Source organism: Nuphar pumila, chromosome 9, assembly GCF_984573655.1.
Source record: "Nuphar pumila chromosome 9, dmNupPumi1.hap1.1, whole genome shotgun sequence".
In the NCBI taxonomy this organism is placed as follows: domain Eukaryota; kingdom Viridiplantae; phylum Streptophyta; class Magnoliopsida; order Nymphaeales; family Nymphaeaceae; genus Nuphar; species Nuphar pumila.
The window spans coordinates 86881331-86901564 of NC_143257.1; the positions used below are offsets into that span (position 1 = coordinate 86881331).

General features: G+C 40.4%; 1 protein-coding gene across 5 annotated transcripts in view; it reads left to right on the forward strand.

The window, feature by feature from the left end:
- LOC149828671 (uncharacterized) overlaps window positions 1-18082 on the forward strand; it is a 67412-nt gene extending 49330 nt beyond the window's left edge. The window contains exons 4-8 of one of the 5 annotated variants that reach the window (XM_090017677.1): window positions 1930-2101; window positions 12731-12874; window positions 12971-13238; window positions 13977-17656; window positions 17769-18082. In XM_090017677.1, the coding sequence (XP_089873803.1) occupies window positions 1930-2101; window positions 12731-12874; window positions 12971-13238; window positions 13977-17524 (4132 nt within the window). In that variant the 3' untranslated portion in view covers window positions 17525-17656; window positions 17769-18082. Of the gene's footprint in view, window positions 1-1929; window positions 2102-12730; window positions 12875-12970; window positions 13239-13976 lie in introns of all 5 variants that reach the window. The other 4 variants (XM_090017675.1, XM_090017678.1, XM_090017676.1 and 1 more) reach the window with 4 other exon arrangements.
- The last annotated feature ends 2152 nt before the right edge of the window (window positions 18083-20234 follow it).

Consider the following 20234-nt stretch of genomic DNA (forward strand, 5'->3'; position numbering starts at 1 on the left):
GTGCCCATAACGTATCCCTAAAGCTTTTTCCCTTTGAGGTTGTTTTCCATGGCGGCGGCCCACATCATGTAGTTGGATCCATTGAGCTTGAAGGAGAGATCAATCTTTTGTTCTCCTTCCATAATAATCACACTTAAAAGGCTAAAAGAAGAGAGAACCAACAAAAAACAAATATAGCTACACAACTAGCTATATTAAGAAGAAGAGCATACACAAGGCTCTGATACCATGTAATGAAATATGCGGAAAAATAAAGAGTGCTCTAAGCACTTACAACATCCACTAATGAACAAACAACAAGGGCTAATACCCAAACCCAAAGGAGACAACACAACATAAAAATATAAATGCCTCTTATTGAAAGAGAGAGAACTCTCAAGAGTGAAAAATACAAGAGGGGTTCACCCCTATTTATACACAAAAGAAGGAGGGGAGGAGTGGCCATATGGCCTTAAAAGAAGAGCCACCTAGGGGCTCCCATGGAGTCGTTGGGAGCCCCCAACGGTCACAAATGTGACCGTTGGGGGCCCCATCGACTCCATGGTGGGGCCCCTATTAGGTGGACAAAAAACCAAAAAAATAAAAGATAAAAAATAAAAAAAGAAAAAATACAAAAAAAAAGAAAAGAAACAAGTACCCCTATCGGGTACTTGTGAAATGACTAAAATACCACTATCGGGTATTTTAGATTATACAAATATATATGTATATAAATATATACATATATATGAATTATAACACCCACAACGGTTCATATGAGTGTTGTTCTTCATATCATCAGATATCTAAAGGGAACGACAAATAAGGGAGTATTTTTGTCTTCCTCTTCTAAATTAAAGTTAATTGCTTATACTGACTCAGATTGGGGAGGTGACCCTAATACTCCACCACTAGTTTCTGTGTTTTCTTAGGTGAGTCTTTGGTTTCCTGAAAATGCAAAAAGCAACCGAAAGTCTCTTTGTCCTTTGCCGAAGCAGAATATAGAGTTATGGCGTCTACAACCATGGAAATTGTATGGATTCGGCATCTTCTGGAAGATATGAGAGTTTATATTGAAGAACCAACAAAGTTATGCTGCGACAATAAAAGTGCAATTTATATTGCCAAGAATCATACTTTCCATGAGCGAACAAAGCATATAGAAATGGACTGCCATTATGTTAGAGAAGAATATTTGAAGAAGGTCATTGATCTCCCATACGTGACGTCTGAATATCAATTGACGGTCTTCTTCACTAAGGCTCTTTGTTCGCCCCGATTTCACTTCCTTCTTGGCAAACTTGCGGTCATCACACCGTAAGTGGTGAGGGGTCTACACGGAAAGGAGTTTAGGGTTGTACTGATCACAAAGAGTTTAAAGTCTCTCTCCACCTCTCAAGCTATGAGAACAACATTTATAGGACTCCAGTAAGAAAAAAGCTTAAGACCAAGACATTGATCCAACTAAGATCAAATAAGACAAGTATGGTTCAAATTGACAATTGGCATATTATGTAAAGCTAATTCCCTGAAGTATTAATTACAGAGCATGCTTCAAGAAAAAGTTGAAAAAATAGTTTTTTTATAGTATCTGTGTCAATGTTTTTATCCTTTTTGGTTGGGAATCTAATCAGCATCTTTACACTAAAGTTGAAAAGTATCAGTGAGAAATTGATGTGTTTGTTTTCTTGTCATTTGCTTGTCTGTCTAGTGGTCCACCTGGTCTTTTGTTTTGTTGTTGTATTTGTCTTCTTATCTTGTGAGTCCGTCTGACTGGCAGTCCACCTGGTCATGTGTTCTTATTGTGCGGGTCAGTCTTTCTAGTGTTCCATCTGGTCCTGTTCTTAGAAACATCAAATTCATAGATAAAGTAATTTTGATGAGATGAATATGATTGTCTTGTCAGTTTAGTTGACTGCAGTTTCTCCTGTTGACTTTTTCTTTCTCCAGAAAATGCCCCATGGACCTGGAAGAAGCAATCTCCAGCATAGTGTTTGCATCCACAAGATGTGCTGAAATACAAGAACTGATGGATGTCAATAGCCATTTTACAGCAAAATATGGGAAAGACTTCATTTCTGCTGCTGTGGAACTTCGGGCAGGATGCCGTGTGAATCGCACAGTAAGTACTCCCAGAAGCTACATATTTGACATTTTACACTATGCTAAAGCAAGTCTTTGTAGTAGTCAAGGGGAAAAAAGAAAAAGACCATAACCTTGACAGCATGCTAAAAGAAGTGTAAGTTGATGATCTTGTTAGTTTTGGTTCAGCATCATGATCATATTACTGTGAAGTTGTATATATATATATATATATATATATATATATATATATATATACCCTTTAGGGGTATTTTTGTCATTTTACTTGTCTAACACTCCTGTTATTAGGAACAATTTTCTCTTATTTATTTTTTATCTTTTCTAGTTTTTTATTTAATGTCCTTTTTGTAAAGTGCATGGGCTTTGATGCAACTTTTTGATAAAAGTATTTTTAAAAGATATTTTTTAATAAAATCGTCTGTACAAACCGTGCATCAAATTATAAAAACCGGCTCACACAAGTGGTGAAGTCTGGGTTGAACTCAGGAAACGGAAAATTCTTTTGTACCCCACCCCCACACAAAGACGAACTTTATTGTCTTGAATAAATAAACAAATAAATAAATTAAATGTGCTACCCTCTACGGAGGGCTCAAAGAATAAATAAGCTTTATTACAATTTTAACTTAAAATAAATGGTCCTTTGACCCTAAAAAAATAAAAATCAAAGAAAAGAAAAACGAAGGGTTTTCTTTGCTTGTGGTCTAGCCCCTTGTAAATGCAATGCTCTAGTTAAACCAATAGGCTTATTAAAAGCTACCGAGGGGCTCTCTTGAGGGCTCTTCTGAGGGTTCTTTTGAGGGTTCTTCGCACACCACGGCTTCCCCCAAAACACAAAAAAAAGAAAAGAAAAACACAAAACAAACAAGGACACTATTCCTAAAACTAATGTTAGTTATATTAAAAACAAGAAGCAAGAATTAAAATTAACTCTAGCAAACTTATAACTAACTAAAAACTTGTAACAAACTATTTAACAAACTATTATTCTAACTAGTTAATAACAAACTTGAAACAACTGATTAAAACTTGCGAACCTTTCAGAAAATAGGCAAGAGAGTAGAAAAAATCTCTTTCCTTTCAGAATTTGTTTATAAAATCAGCGGAAGACTATTTTTTGTCAAATTCAGAAAGGCAAGCTGACAACTTTGGGCCCATTAGCTAAAAGAACAAAAACTCACAATTCATGTTACTTGCAAAACACTTGGAAAAACCACTTTCATTAAAAGAAGTTCTCAAATAGTACAAAATTCAGATATCCCAAGGAAAATCCATTACAAAACCGAAAAACATCCAAGACGCGAGCTAAGAGCAAGAAAAGAAAGTCTTGAAGCCATCTTACAATCACGACATCGCCCGTGGTGTATCTAATCATCACTTGTGCCCATAGAATGAGTTAGTTTTGCGAAAAACTAGTAGGTGCACAAGAGAGACTATAGGAAACTGAATTAAGAATATTTAATTCAGCATCCTAAGCAGTTTAAAGCAGATCAACAGTTAAACAGGTAAGTAGTTCAAAACAAGTAAGCAATTCAAAGTAGGTAAGTAGTGCAACTGTCAAAACGCAGCGTGACGATTCATTTGATCGTAAGCTGTAAACTATCATGCAACAAGCAAGTCTCATGACCCATCAACCAGTGTGAACAAACTTTATGTTTCGATATTACTGGCCTGCGGGTACGTGCAGACAAATCGTAGAAACCACCGAGACTAGTTCGGGCGTCTGTTATTCTATGTATTTTCAATAACCCGAATAGCTAGTTGAGTCCGCTCCTAAGGGGACGACTTTAGCCGAGAGAGGATTCCTCAAAGGCAGGTACTTGGCAACAGATGCATCCAACTTCTGCAGAAGTCCATGTGATCTACCACCTAGGATAATGTCTGGTAATCCCTTCCCCTAACTCCAATGACTGGGGATGCCAGATCTTTGCCCGTGGGGTGGTTATTAACAACCTGTCCATTGGAGTGTGTACCGCTCTGTCCTTTCCCTTGACAAACTACAAGAAGCAAATGAGTGCGTCAGAGGTAAGTTAACTGACGACTCATTCTATATACTCTGATATTTTTTGACCAAATGAGCATCTTACCTGTAAAGGCATGTTAAATTATGTAAATCCAACTTGTAATTTAGTATATATATTTTATATGTATATAAGGTAATACATATACATATATTATATATATGTATATGTATCTACCTATTATATGTATAAAATATATATATTTCTATTTTTAGTCTCAGGGGTAGTTTAGGCATTTTACATATATTCTTTTTCGTGAATATGCTTGTATTTCTTTTGTATTTTTCTTTTTCTTTTCATAAATGATCTTGTACTTGCATTGGGAGGGGCCCCACCTACTAGTCGTTGGACCCCTCCAACGGTCACATTTGTGACCGTTGGAGGGGCTCCAACGACTATGTAGAGCCCCTTCCAAGGCCTCTCAATGCCCTATATATATGGGCACTATTTCTTGTATTCTCTTAAGGGTTTTGGGACTATTGCCCAACCTTTTGTTGTTTATGAATCTTATGAGTGCATTTGCACATTTGTGAGTTCGTGTTTTGTGCTTTTGTGCACAAGTGTTTCAAGTGTTTTTGTTGTGCATATGTGCACGTATTTATTTTCAAAAATATTGTTCTATTGATTGTAGTATTTTGTTGAAGATACTTTCACATAGTATCAGGGCCTCGCTAAAGAAGAAGAATTGCGAGTCTCCTCCGTTTGAGTGCCTCGAAAAACATGCCTTCAAGCTTTTGAAGTTTGAAGTGGATCAGCTTCTTCGGGCAATATTTTAGAAGTCTCTTTTATCAAGAAAGACTCGAAAAATATTTGTGGTACATATTATTTCTTGTATTTTTTCCTCTCAAATGGGCGAAAAAGACTCCCATTTCTCTCTTGGGTTTAAACTTAATGGCTCAAACTATCATGTTTAGGCCGGTAATATGGAAGCCCATATTAAAGGAAAGGGGCTTTAGGGTTACATTCATGGTTCAATACCAGAACCGGAACCCAAAATCACCATCATTGAAAAAGGGGATATTAAGATCCTTGAAGTAGAAGAAAGACAAAGGGCTCTTGAAGAATATTCTAAAAAGCATGATGAATGGGAGATGAAGAACTTCAAGATCTTATCTTGGATTTTTTCATCCGTTGAGACCAAGATAAAAGCCAATATCATCAAGTTTAAAAAAGCTTCCGAAGCTTGGTTGTATCTTGAGAAAATGTACACTTCAAGAGACTTATCTCACAAGTACTATCTCCAAAAGAGAGCTTTGACCTTCCAACAAAATGAGATGTCCATTCGGGAGTACTTTGTCGAATTATCTTCTATTTGGGACGAGCTTGCCATCCTTGAACCAAAATGGAGTGGAGAAGCAATCAAATTAAGGCACAAACAACTTGAGGAAGACCGATTCTTCAACTTTCTAAATGGTCTTAGACCCGAATTTGAACAAGTTCGGTCCTCTCTTCTCTCCGCCTTCACATCTCTTTCACTTGAAGATGTAATCACTAAGCTAAGTGGTGAAGAAACCCGTATGGGGATTAGCAAGAGTAATCCTGGCATTCTTGTTACCTCTTCTACTCAAGAAGATTGTGAAGTGGTTAATGCCGTGTCAAGACCGGGGAATAATGTGAAGACCTATAGACCTCCTCATTTCAAACACCAAGGTTAAGGAGAAAATGATCGGTATGGCAAAAGAGACTATAGAAAATTGAATTGCCATTTTTGTAAAGAACCAGGGCATATCAAACCGATGTGCCCTAAATGGAAGAAATTAATTGCAACGACTATGGCATCTCAATCGGAGGAACGACCTTCATCATCAAGTGGGTCTCTTTCCCTTCAACAAATCGCAGAAGCATTGCAACCTCTTCTCAAGGGAGGCATTTCCGGAGCCGCTATGTCATCTTCCTCCCCCCCCCCCCCCCCCTCCCCCGTAAGACATCTTGGCTTTTAGATTCCGAGGCATCTTTTCACATGACCCCAAGTACTTGCTCTCTTTCAATTTTTTCTAAAAATTCTCTTCCATCCTTTGTCTCAACCGCGGATGAAACACCACTTGAAATTAAATGAATAGGCAATTTTGAAAAACAAGATTTCTTTGTTCCAAAAATTCGTCTTATCCCAAAACTAAATTTAAATCTTCTTTTCATCTCCCAACTCTCGGATCATGGTTGCGATATAAAATTCTTTTCTAATAAATGTTGGATACAGGATCGCCACTCCAGGAGATTGATTGGAGAAGGCTCTAGGAGAGGAGACATCTACTACGTTGATTTTTTTCAAGTTCCCAAGAGTCAATTTTGTAATGTTGTTCAAACAAAAAATATTCATGTATGACTAAGAGATTGGCTCATCCCAATATTGTTAAAATCTCTTATTTGCCTTTTATTAAACATCTTTGTAAAAGTGATTTTTTATGTAATGAATGTATTCTTGGGAAGATGAAGTGTTTACCTTTTCCTCAAAGATCCATGTTTACGACTAAACCTTTTGAAATTGTCCATTCCGATGTATGGGGTCCGGCTCCTGTGATATCTAAGGGAGAATTTTCATACTATGTGATTTTCGTGGATGACTACACTAGGTTTTGTTGGATTTATTTTCTTAAATATACACATGAAGTTTTTTCAACTTTTAAAAATTTTCATATTGATGATTTTAAATCAATTCAATGGAAGCCTAAAAATCCTTAGGTTCGACTCTGGAGGAGAATACCTCTCAAATGAATTCAAGAGTTATCTTGAAAGTTTTAGTATTTTCACAAAAAATCTTGTCCGAAAACCCCTCAACAAAATGGGTTAGCCAAACGAAAGCATAGGCATATCATTGAAACAACAAGGACTTTACTCATTTCACAAAGCATTCCAAAGAATCTCTGAGCTGAGGCAACCCTTACCTCTGTCTATCTTATAAACAAACTTCTATCAAAAAATTTAAGCAAAATTTTTTCCTTTGAAAAATTATACGAAAAGGAACCTGATTATAGCAGGTTAAGGGTCTTTGGGTGTAAATGTTTTGTTCTTACTGATAAAAATGATAAACTTTCTCCAAAGGTCATTCCTTGTGCATTTCTTGGCTATTCTGAAACCCAAAAGGGTTTTTGTTGTTATGATGTCAAAAGTGATAAACAGTATGTTTCCAGAAATGTGAGTTTTTTGGAAAATCTTAGTGGCTTCGAAAATTGTGAATCTCATGATGAGAATGTAGATTATTCTTTTCTTTTTGATCAACTAGATAAAAACGATGATACTAGTGATGATGAGTCAGATCAAAAAGACTCAAGTGATATTGAAACTGAGGAAAACATTCTGTTGCTTTCTTTATCTCATCAACATATTGATGAAGGATTACCTAGAGATCATATCACCTATATTCATAGAGACCAAAACACCTTTAGAAGTGCTCTTGAAAGATATGATAATGCTAGTCCAAGTGCTCCTCAGAATGAAGTGATCTCCCGTAGAACCGAAAGAAGTAGAAAAGCTCCTTGTAGGTTCATTTCCTATGACTTTTTTTCACTTAAATATAGAGCCTGTCTTAGTGCCATTCATTCTTATATAGAACCTAAAAACTTTGAAGAAGCACGAAAGTGCCCTGAATGGATTACAATAATGGATAATGAACTTGGAGCTTTGAGAAAAGCCAAAACTTGGGAGTTTCAAAATCTTCCTAAAGGTAAGAAAACAATAGGGTGTAGATGGGTTTTCAAAGTAAAGACTAAAAGTGATGGATCTCTTGAGAAATATAAAGCTCGGTTGGTTGCAAAAGGATATAGTCAAAAGTATGGTATTGATTATGAGGAAACTTTTGCTCCTGTAGCTCGTATAGTCACTGTCCGATGTCTTATAATTATTGCCTCTATCAACAAGTGGAACATCTATCAAATTGATGTTAAAAATAATTTTTTAAATGGCGATTTAAATGAAGAAGTTTATGTGGATGCTCTACCTGAAATGAAGTTTTCAAAGGGAAAAATGCTTCGTCTTCAAAAAACACTTTATGGTCTAAAACAAGCCTCCAAGGCTTGGTATAAAACCCATGTTTCAAAAAAAAATGTATCGGACCCAGGTCGGGTTGGGTCCGGACCCGACCCGGGCCCGTCATTGATAGGGTTTTAATAACCGACTCGAGAAGGGGATTTTTGAGAAAACCCCCTTCTTAAGCGCCGCTCCCCGCCTGCGATTTCGGGAGGATAAGGGAAACCCATCGGGGTTTCCCCTTTCATCGCCCCCCCTAAGGCCTTTAAGATCACTGCAGGAGGGCAAGGGGAGGCACACAGCCCTTCGCCCCCATCGCGCCGACCTCCCCCTTCCCTGCGCACGCCACCAGCGCCGCCGTCGCTGCGCCCCACGCCGACGCCGGCCACCGACGTCATTCTTTTCCCAGGTACGTCGTTCTCCTCCCTCTTCTCCTCCTCACTCCCCCTCTCTGTCACCTCATCGGGAGGCCGACAGGCGGCGCACGACCCCTGCTGCGCCCTCCCGCCTCTCCTGTGCCCATCGGAGGCCCGACAGGTGGCCTACGAGGCCCCTGTCGTCCCCTTTTCCCTCTGGGGGTGCGCCGGAGTGCCGACAGGGGACCAATGGCCCCTGCGACACCCCCTCTCCCCTGTGGATGATAGGGAGACCGACGGGAGGTCGGTTGCCCCCCCTGTCACCCCCTGTCCAGATCTCTTAATCTCTGTCGGCAGGGGTTGGCCCCCTGCCGCCTCTCGGCTGTCGGCAGGGGCTGGCCCCCCTGCCGTCTTGTGCTTTCGGTAGGGGCTGGCTCCCCTGTCGCTTCGATGCTGTCGGCAGGGGCTGGCCCCCTGCCGTCTCGTGCTGTCGGCAGGGGCTGGCCCCCTGCCGTCTCGTGCTGTCGGCAGGGGCTGGCCCCCCCTACCGCTTCGTTGCTGTCGGCAGGGGCTCAGCCCCTGCCGTCTCGTGGCTGTCGGCAGGGGCTGGCTCCCTTGCCGTTTTGTGCTTTCGGCAGGGGCTGGCCCCCCTGCCGCTTCGATGCTGATGGCAGGGGCTGGACCCCTGCCGTCTCGTGCTATCGGCAGGGGCTGCCCCCCCTGCCGCTTCGATGGTGTCGGCAGGGGCTGGCCCCCTGCCGTCTCATGCTGTCGGCAGGGGCTGGCCCCCCTTGCCGCTTCGTTGTTGTCGGCAGGGGCTGCCCCCCCTGCTGATTCGTTGCTGTCGGCACGGGCTGACCCCCTGCCGTCTCATGGCTGTCGGCAGGGGCTGGCCCCTGCTACTTCCTTGCTGTCGGCAGGGGTTGGCCCCTGCCTCCTTGTTGTTGTCGGTAGGGGCTCAACCCATGGCGCTTCGTTGCTGTCGGCAGGGGCAGGCCCCCTGCCGCCTCGTGGCTGTCGGCAGGGGCTCAGCCCCTGCTGCCTCATTGTTGTTGGCAGGGGCGGGACCCTTGCCGCCTCACTGTTTTTGGCAGGGGCTCTTTCCCTGTCTCCCCGCTGTTGTCGGCAGGCAGGGGCTCGCCCCCCCTGTCGCTGTTCTGTTTTCGGCCAACAGGGGCACACCCCTGCTGCCTCTCTTTTTCGATCGACAGACCTGACTTTCTTTTCTTCGCATGATAAATATTGTAGCGCTGAGTACTCACACTTTTGCAGAATTCGCATCGAACCCCGCTCTGGCTCCGCGGCTTGAGCCTCGTATCATCTACACCCGTAGACGCACACAGCTGCACGACATCCCGAGGTAGGGGAAAGTCGCACGAAGAGTTTGTATGAATGAAATAAGATATAAGGATTTCATAATCGAATTGTTTATTTGGTATACATGCTTACCTATAGGATTACTTAACTGTGTTGTGTTTCCGCATCCGTATTCTTTGAAATTACATGCTTATTGTGAGCTCTACGAGTAGACTCGTAAGATCTTATTACTGTATTTCTGCCTTGCTCACTGTTGTAAGTTACTGTAGATGCCTTACTGGTTATTGCCTGGTGAATCTTGTATGAGACTTCTTGCTTCTTAGTATTCGAGCATGCCAAGTAAAATACTGATTTTATGAAACACTCTGATGGGTTATCTATCGAGAAACCCACAAACTTACTATCGTAATCAGACCTTAAGGCAGGTATGATACAAATAGCACGGGAGGTTATTGAGTACCTCGAAGTGCACCATCAACACTTTATTGATATCAATGAGATAATACCGGCCTCCATAGGCCAATTGTTAAAAAAGCAATACATGTTATGTATGAACCAAAAGAATCATAAAACATTATATGTTGCCCTCTCATCGTAGTCGTACCTCTAGGAAGATACAATCGTACTTTTTGGACAAGTACGTCCCATGTGGGTTACGATGGTTGGATGATGAGGTTGTAACAACCTCAATGCGTGCATTTAGCACAATGCTGAGATAACATAAATGGTGACAACTCGCCTTCACAGGCAAGATGCTCGAGTGGGTCTAATAGACCAGAGCATGTAGGATGGGGCGGCAGTTAAGAAACCCCCGTCGTACCCATTCGACCTTCACGGTTCATCAAGGGAGAGGATGGATGACAAAAAAAACCCATGATGGACAGATTGTTAACAACCACCCCACGGGCAAAAGACTCGGCTTCCTCAGTCATCGGAGTTAGGGGAAATGGGATTACCATAAATTATCCTAGGTGGTAACTCTCAGGTATTTCTGCAGAAGTTGGATGCATCCATGGGCCATGAATGCCTTTGGGGATTTACTCTCTTGGTCACTGACCGTCCCCTTAGGAGCGGACTCAGTCAGCCATCCGGGTTAATGAAAACACCTAACATAATAAATCCCCGGATCGGTCTCGGCTATTTCTACGTTTCGCGTCTGTGCGTACCCACAGGCCAGTTAATATCAGAACTTAAGAATATCTTCTTGAATAGTTGTAGATGATTGAGACTTACACTGCTTGAAATGATTCAAACAATAGCTCTTTGCACATGTTACACTTGTTAGAATAGATTATAATTGTATTGATTGTTTTAATATAATAATTGCTTATCTCATGAATGTCCTGCTTTATTTTCATTCTACTTATCTATTCGTGCACTTACTGGTTTGTTATGATTTTGAGTTTATACAACAACAACAACAACTACGCCTTCATCCCAAAACAATTGGGGTCGGCGATATGAACCAAAAAAGAAAATCATTCTGGGTCTTCCACATGAATCCTTCTCCTCCAATCATTTTTATCCAATGCCATGTCTTCGGTGAGGTTCAAAGCATTCATATCCTTTCCTATCATCTCCATCAAAGTCTTCTTAGGCCTACCTCGACCTCTTTTAACTAATATATTTTCCCATTTCTCCATCCTTCTAACTGGAGCATCATTAGGCCTTCACCGAATATGTCCAAACCACCGTAAACGATTCTCTCTCATCTTATTTTCAATGGATGCAATGCCTACCTTCTTACGTATCTCCTCGTTTCGAATCTTATGATTTTGAGTTTAGCACAACAACAATAACAACTACGCCTTCATCCCAAAACAATTGGGGTCGGCGATATGAACCAAAAAAAAAATCATTCTGGGTCTTCCACATGAATCCTTCTCCTCCAATCATTTCTATCCAATGCCATGTCCTCGGTGAGGTTCAAAGCATTCATATCCCTTCCTATCATCTCCATCCAAAGTCTTCCTAGGCCTACCCCAACCTCTTTTAACTAATATATTTTCTCATTTCTCCATCCTTCTAACTGGAGCATCATTAGGCCTTCGCCGAATATGATTTTGAGTTTATGATTTTCTAAATTTGATTTCATAAAAATTTTTCTTTTGAGTTTTGCTCCTCGTATCTTTCTTAATGGTTATCTAATATTTCTAAAAATTATCACTACTTTGCTTAAAAAAATTTCCTTGAATATTATTCTTGTTCAAAATATATATATTTGTTTTGAAACTTCATAACTATTCTTTTTGTAGTTGGGACCTTGTTTTGTTTTCTCTACAGGTTCTTAAAGATTCGATGGACTGAGAAAGGAATATCTTTGATGCATCATGAAGATGGAGATAGCCGATGAAGGAGATTGGGAATGATCACCAATAAAAGACATTTGAAGGCTTGTAGTTGCAAAACTCTCTAATATGTCCTAAAGATAGAAGATTTTCATTGAAGACAATTGAGGACTTGGATCCTTCCCATTGAATCTTTGTTGTATTTCCAAACTTTTGATAATTCATATATATATATATATGTATATAATTCTGTATTAGGTAAATACTAAATACCCTCTAAGGGTATTTTTGTCATTTTATTTGTAAAGAGCATGGGCTTTATGGTCAAAAGTCAATAGAGTCGTTGGGAGCTCTCCAATAAAGCCCCATGCTCTCCCTTTGTGTATAAATAGGGGTTGAACCCCTCTCTTGTAACCAATGCTTCTCTTAAGCATGTATGCACAATAAAGATGAATATTTTTTATATTTTGTGTTTTTCTATCTAGTTCTTTAATGTTTTATATGCACTTAGTCCTTGTGTTGTTTCTCCTTGTTGGGTATTGTTTTGTCCTATAGTGGACTTGTGCACATTTTGAACGTGATCTTGTAAGCCCTTAGTGGCATTGGTTTGTGCTTATGCACTTTTGTGATCGCGATCTTGTGAAGCCCTTAGTGACATTGTTTTTGTATTTTCTGCTATTTCATTACAATTACCATGCTCCAGGTCATTGAGAAGTTATCTGCTAAAACACCAGATGGTCAGACAAAATTAAAGATATTGGCTGCAATTGCAAAAGAACATAATGTTGATTGGGATCCTAATGCAGCTGAAGAACAAGAAGTTTTAGAACCTTCGGAGAAAAAGCTTGTAAGATCTGATGAAGCTCACTTTTGTTAAAGTAAACTTTGTTTGATGGCTTGATGTCAGTTGGTTTAACTTATATATTTGATGTGCATTGTGCAGGCTGGTCCAACTGGATTTATGGGTGCTGCTAAGATGTTCACTGAATTTCCTAGTGTTCCCAAGCATGCTTCTGGGCCAAAAGTTCCAGATCATGATGCAAGCAGAAGATCACAGGATTCAAACATTCCAATGAGTGCTCCCAGCACTGATGCTTCAAAAGTTATTTTTTTTTCACAAACCGAATCAAGGCAGCCAAGTGTTACAAGTGCACCTGATCCCAGCACTTCAGAAGCTAAGGTTTCACCAGAAACTGAAACAAGAACTCCAGGTGTGAAATGTGTTTTCTTATTTTACTAGGTGATGCTTCTTATTCTTTTGAATATATAAAAAACAGAAGTTTCTAAGAGATCCAACAGGGTAGGATTAAGAGCACTGTCACCGATTATCGCCGATATTTTGAAAATATCGCGATATTATCGGCTATTTCAAGGTAGCCGATAATATCGCGAATATATCATGATATTTTCAAAATATCGCCAGAAACAAAATAGCACGATAATATCATGATATTTTTTGAGATTTTTTTTATTTTATTTTAAGTTTGTATTTCCTATTTTTTTGATTCATTTATATTTTAAAACCTTTAAAACATGTTTATTTATATTTTTGAAAGAAAAATAATGCAAAAATTATTATTTTCTTAGTTTTTTTGTTGTTATTTATATTTTTTTTCAATTTTTTAAACTCCCGAGATATTCCCGAGATTTATCAACTTTTGAAAATCTCTCCGAGAAATACCCTCGCCGAGAAATTACCTTTTAACGATACAGGTGACTATGGTTAGGAGGTCTCCCATCAGATTGTATAATTACATACATGCCTGTCGCTGCAAAAGAAGAATCTTGAAATGCATGCAGATACTACAGTTATGAACTCTAGGAGCACTTGTGACTCAACTAGGCTAGTAGCTGGTGCTGTTTACAAATGCATTTGTTCTAAACTTGTGGAAATAGCTCATCTTTTCTCATGTTGACTTCTTGTATGAATTATACTGTGTTTTGTGCAGAAAATATCGCTGCAGGCCCTGTAACGAATTCACAATATAAGTGTGAGAGTATTTCAGTAGAGAAAAGTTACTGGAATATGCAGTTCAAGGATGCAACTGCAGCAGCACAGGCAGCTGCTGAATCCGCAGAGAGGGCAAGTATTGCGGCAAGGGCAGCTGCAGAACTCTCTAGCCTTGAGAGGATGTCAAGGCAGAATTCCATAGAATCACATGAATCAGCTTGTGGTAACAGAGGCAATGTACCTGTAGAATTATCTAGCTTGAAGTTGAATGAAACTTTCCAAGAGGCCCCAGTTAAGAAGAATGAGTATCCACCTAAAAAATTTCTTGCTACACAAGCTGCCTCTCAGAGACAAGAGGGAGTTTGCCATGACCTTAACAATGAACAGCAGCCCACAGAAAGAAGAGGATATGACCATGGGAGTCAGTCAAGACCTAACAGATCTGGTTCTTCTCGGTCGAATGTGTCTTTTAATGATGATGTATCAACGGTTTCTAGCATGAAAATGATGGGAGCACATTCTCCAAACAGACGTCCTGAGAGGGAGATTTCAAAAAAGAAATGGCAGAGCGATAGAAGTGAGGAGGATGGTCTTCATGGAGAAGGAAGTATAAAGAAAAGATCAAGCCTATCTCATTTTGATGACAGTATTTCCAATGATTCCAAGTCAGAGACAGGTATCAAAAATTATGATGTATCAACGGTTGCTAGCATGCAAAGGAAGGAAACACATTCTCCAAACAGGCCTCCTGAGAGAGAGACTTTGAACGTGAAAAGTCCGAGTAATAAAAGTGAGGGGGATGGTCTTCATGGAGAAGGAAGTATAACTAAAAGATCAAGCCTGACTCATTTCAGTGACAGAACTTACAGTGACAATCAGCATTTTTCTGTTTCTTCAGTTAGTGCAGAACAGGAAAACTCAGGCGGAGAAACTGTACAACCTATATCAGCTCATGACTCTGCGCCAGTTTATGATGACTATGGTCCAGAAAGTGACGGTTGTTTGGAATTGGAGGATGAGGCTGTTGAATCCAAATCTGATAGTTTTTCTCCTAATGCAAAAAAATCATCTAGTACAGTCTCACCGACATTAGCTCCTTGGAAGGAATCTCAAAATGAATTATCAACAGGCAGTGGTGTCCGTGTACCATCTCATTCTATGATGGATGTGCCAAGTCGCTCTTCATCATTAAAAAGGAACAAGAATGCAACAGTCCTAACACTGTCTTATGATCCATCTGATGCAACTATTGATAACTCAGATGGCTTTGCTGGCAGCAGTGAGGAAGAAAGAGACAAATTGATACAGAGGGGAGGGAGGTATTCTGGAAGTCCACCAACTGTGCGTAATGTTTCTTCCACCAGAGCTAGTCCACCTTCTTCTGGTAGTATTGAGCGTGGGCCTATTGAATCCTCCCACCGTCCAAGAAATGAAGAGGGAAGAAGCAAGAAAAAGCAGCCACATGTAATATATGATCCACATCCAGATGCAGATGCAGATGCAGATGCAGATTCAGATTCAGATTCAGATGATTCATTCGTGAGTAGGAATACTCGTGGCCGAAAGAGCTTAGTGAAGCCATCTGTGCCAAGAAAAGACCAGAAACATTTGAACTCATCAGAGGCATTTTCCGAGCATGGTGATTACTTGGACCAAGTCACGATTCCAACCTCTTTCACTGATGCTGGAGCTCCAGAACCTTCAGTTGATTCAGGTTCTGATGTCTCCGGCAGTCTCAAATTTGATAGGCTAGTAGGCGGACTGAGAAACAAGGGTTACACTCGTCCTCCTTATGTAAAGAACCCATCACGCATTTATTCATGTGATGTTAATACTCGGAGAAATGAAGAAGCTGATGACAAACCTGGAATTTTCGGCCCAGATAAGATCCCAAGCAATTTGGAGGAGGATCAGGAGACTTCTAAGGGGAAGGAGTCTCTTCCTGGTACTCGAAGGAGGGAAAACAATAGCTCGAGGCACCCTAATGATTATGCTGGTTCAGATAGTGATGAATCTGTCGACTCTGGAGTCCCCATCCACCAAAGTATCAGAACTAAACGAGATAAGAATGATGCGCTTTCCTACAGGGCTACTCTTTCAAGTAATCTTCAATGGCAGTCCAAAATCAGTGGTAGTGAGCCTGAGGTGCCAGATTCTTTTGGCTCCAGTGTTAGCATGAAAAGCAAACCTCCTGGACAACCTTCTCTTTCACGAGCTGAAGAACATAGGGCAGTGGCCGAGGATGTAATGTCAGATGGCATGAAGCCATCTGATTCCGAAACATTTAAAGGCAAGAGGTCATCTAAACGGGAGTCTCTTTTTGAGGTGCCAAAAAGAACCGACAGCTTAGGAATATCTTACGGCTACTATGATTTGGAAAATGATGAAACTCTTGATGCTAGGACAACTGTAAATAGGGATATGGGCACTAGGCGGAATAAGCTTACTGCTGCTTCTGTGAGGACTGCAAGTCAGGCTACTCCTTCACAGCCTACAATCAGTAGTAGTCCAAGATTTAGTGGTCAATTGGATGAAGAATCTTCCATGGACTCCATTGTTGGTGAGGGAAGCTGGCCTCACAAATCAATTCCAGATTCACATGTTGAAGAACAACCTAAGCATACATCCAGGACTGTAGTATTGCGCAGCATCAAGGATGTCCAGCAATCTGGTTCAGAAATTTTGAAAGAAGATTTGAAGCCATCTCCACTGAAGGAAACTTGTGTTGAGACACGAAGGGCAGAAATCAAAACCTCAAGGGCATCTTATGATTATGTCGAGTTAGGCATTGATGAACCCACTGATACTGGTACATCAGTGCACCATAATATGGTTAATAAACACATTAAGGTTGGTAATCCATACAGGACTGCCCCTCAGGACAATCCTCCATCTCAGCCAACAAAGGGAGCTGGTTCAAGAATTGTTAGTGAGGAAAACCAGCCTCGAAAATCAGCTCCAGTTGCTCATGTTCAAGAAAAACCTACATCCAAGGCTGTAGTATCAGACAGCATGAAGGCTATGAAGCAAACTGGTTCAGAAATTTTGAAAGAAGACTTGAACCCATCCTCACTGAAGGCAACTCATGTTGAGACACGAAAGATAGAAATCAAAACCTCGAGGGCATCTTATAATTCTGCTGAATCAGACGGTGATGAACCTACTGATGCTGGTACACTGGTGAACCAAGATATGGTTAATAAACACAGTAAGATTGGTGCTCCATACAGGACTGCCCCTCGGGACGATCCTCCATCTAATCCAACAAACCGAGCTGGTTTAAGATTTAGTAGCAAGGTGGAGGTGCCAGATTCCAAAGACTCCGGTGTTGGTTTCCAAACTCGGCCTCTTGAAACACTTCCAAAATCACAAGAACAAGCCAAGGCTGTAATTTCAGATACCAACAGAGCAGATGTTAAAATTTCTGATCCAAGTGGCAAATCTACATCTAGAAAGAACTCAATTGAACGTGCTTCCCATGTTCATCCAAACTTGCCTGAATATGATAACATATTGGAGATGTTTGCAAGGCGACGCCAGCAGTAGATGGTGCAATGAGAAGTGTTTAAACCAAGAATTGAATACTGCTTAGATTTGAAAAGTGAGTCTATTAAGCTGGTTCTTTCATTGTCTCCATTGTAAATGGGAAATGCTTTCCTACATTTTCTATGCATGCAGGTACAGTGACCACTTGGTACGTTGTGGGTTATGTTTTTTTAAATGGGTGGTTCAGATCGCAATTTGTGGGACACTGATAAAAGTGAACCTGACTCTGCATTGATTCAAGCAGGTGTTGCCTGCTCTAGATAGGAGAATAATCAAGTATCCACGGTACCGTACTCACCCATGTGTAAGATCTCATCTCATTTTCTCAAACTTAAATTCTTTTTGTCTGGATCTTTTTTCTTTATTTTTTTTCATTTGATCTATTAAACGAAGAATTGTGTGTAAATATATGTAGTGATAATGCATGGTTTATCAGAGGTTTTCATATGTAGAGCTGAATCTTCTGTTCTAGGCGAGTTTATGAAAAATCAGTGACTCAAACTCTTGTATAACTCAACAATTTAACTTTGGGAATTCAGTCTGCAGCTGACACTTTGTCCAGGTGACTTGGTCGGTTTTGCAGGTTGTGTTTAGTTTACGGATTGAGATTTGAATTGCCTTGGGTTTCTGGGAAAACTTTGTAATAATCTGGCTCGAGTCCTGCTAAGTCAAAAGCTGATTGAGAACTTTTGAAGTTTGTCCATGTTTGCTTTGATCACAGGTGAGATGAACCACCACACTTGAGAAAGTCCAATATTTAGAAAGTTGATGGGTCAATCTTCTGACCAACTTTCTCAAGTTTCAAGGGAGCAGCATTCTCAAGTGGACTGAGGAATCTCAATTTACATTTTCTCATGTTTGCAGCAATCTGAGAAAGTGGCTGAGCTGAGTAGAATTTTCTCTAAAAGTTGAGAAAGTTCTACTTTCTCAGGTCATTGCAAAAACGTGCCCTTGGTTGCAGACAAACCAATTTAAGAGTTGGGCTGAAGTTTCCTTTAAGATAGCTTTCTAAATTTTCTCTTCTTTTATGTGTTTCTGTTGTGTTTTCGAGAATTGGTGGATTTAAGATCATCCCAAATTATCCTACATTTTTCTTTATAACTGGGTATCTATAAGCACCTGCTTAATCTGTCACATAAACAAGTTTGGGCGCAGTGTTTGCAAGTTGCAACCTGGAATCTCTACGAGGACAATGATTTGATTTTGCCTTGCAGCCAAAATTAACCCCTGAAATAAATGAGGTTTGTGCCTCGTGTGAACCATCTAACCTGAAAATACTACGAGGGAGTTTGCATGACTTAAAGGACAAAATTTGGGCTTTTAAAAACTCAGGTTTTGCCTAAAATTAGGTTTTTAGCAAACCCATATTGCCAAGAACCTGGTTTCTTCTCCATATTTGGATGGCAAAAAACCTCAAAAAAATTGAAATTGAAAACATGAAAAACTAAATTATGCACAAATTCAATTTCATGAAAACTTAGTTTTGTGGCACCCACCCAAAAGACACGCAAAACCCACTTCTTTTTATCCAAACCTGGTTAACACTTATAACCTGGTTTGTAACTAGGTTTTGAGTGTCATCCAAACGCCCATGCTGTAAACTGGTTTATCTTTCCAGATTTGAGCAAGAGGCCTCTATGTAAAGGTTACTGAGCCTCAAAGTTTAGTTCTAGATATGGATGCAGTTTCAGGTCATTCTGAGGCCAACCGGGATGGTCCATTTAAGAACCGGACTTTGGTTTATGGTTTCTCAACAAAAAGTTATGATTTTTATAGCATTTGAATTAAGAAGTTTGTGGGCCATTAATTTTTCTACCCTTAGAAAAGTGCTTGCTTTTTAGAATTGGATGATCCAAAAGCTGCTCCCCACTAATTCGACCGTGTAGAACACCTGTATGTTAGGAATTTATTTTTAAAGGTGAAATTTGATGCGCACACCATGCTCACAAATAAAATAAATCCATGCTCTCTCTCTCTCTATCTGTGTTATTAATATAATGTAGGCACAAACAGGGAATAGGGAGCATAAATTTACATATAGATTTGGTTGCTGGCATTAAATCAGATCTCTCTCTCTCTATATATATATATATCATGTTTAATGTTTTCCATGTTTGGACACTGTTTTTATTCAAACGAAAACGACAACTCCATGCCCAATTGATTGCCATCATGCGTGAGTTAAAAACTAAGCACAAGTACTTTTTTTTTCATGAAAAAAGAGATCAGAGACCTAGTCGGGCTTGTTAAGCCTGCCATACTTGCGATCACTTTCTAGACAGTGTAAACTAGTGGCACACCCCTTCCCCCCAAAGAGTCACCCAACTTCGGCTGAGAGAAAGATAAACAAGGGCACCTCTGCATGGACAACTTGCTCACCTTCAACTTAACCAAAAACCCCTTTGGAAATCACAGGCACCTCTGCATGGACAACTTGCTCACCTTCAACTTAATCAAAACCCCTTTGGAAATCACACAACCAAGGTGGACAACAGGCATGTTGTCAGGGGGCCTCTTCTCCTTTGGGATAAGAGGCACGTTTCATTAGAGTCAACAGTTACCATGTTGACTGTGAGGGCGGATCAGGTGCAAAAACATTGCACACTTCGAGTGTGCCACTGCACGATTGTGGGTCCCAAAACAAGATGGAGGGTAGATCAGGTACAGGTACAGTGGCACACTCAAAGTGTACAATGTGATTGCACCTAAT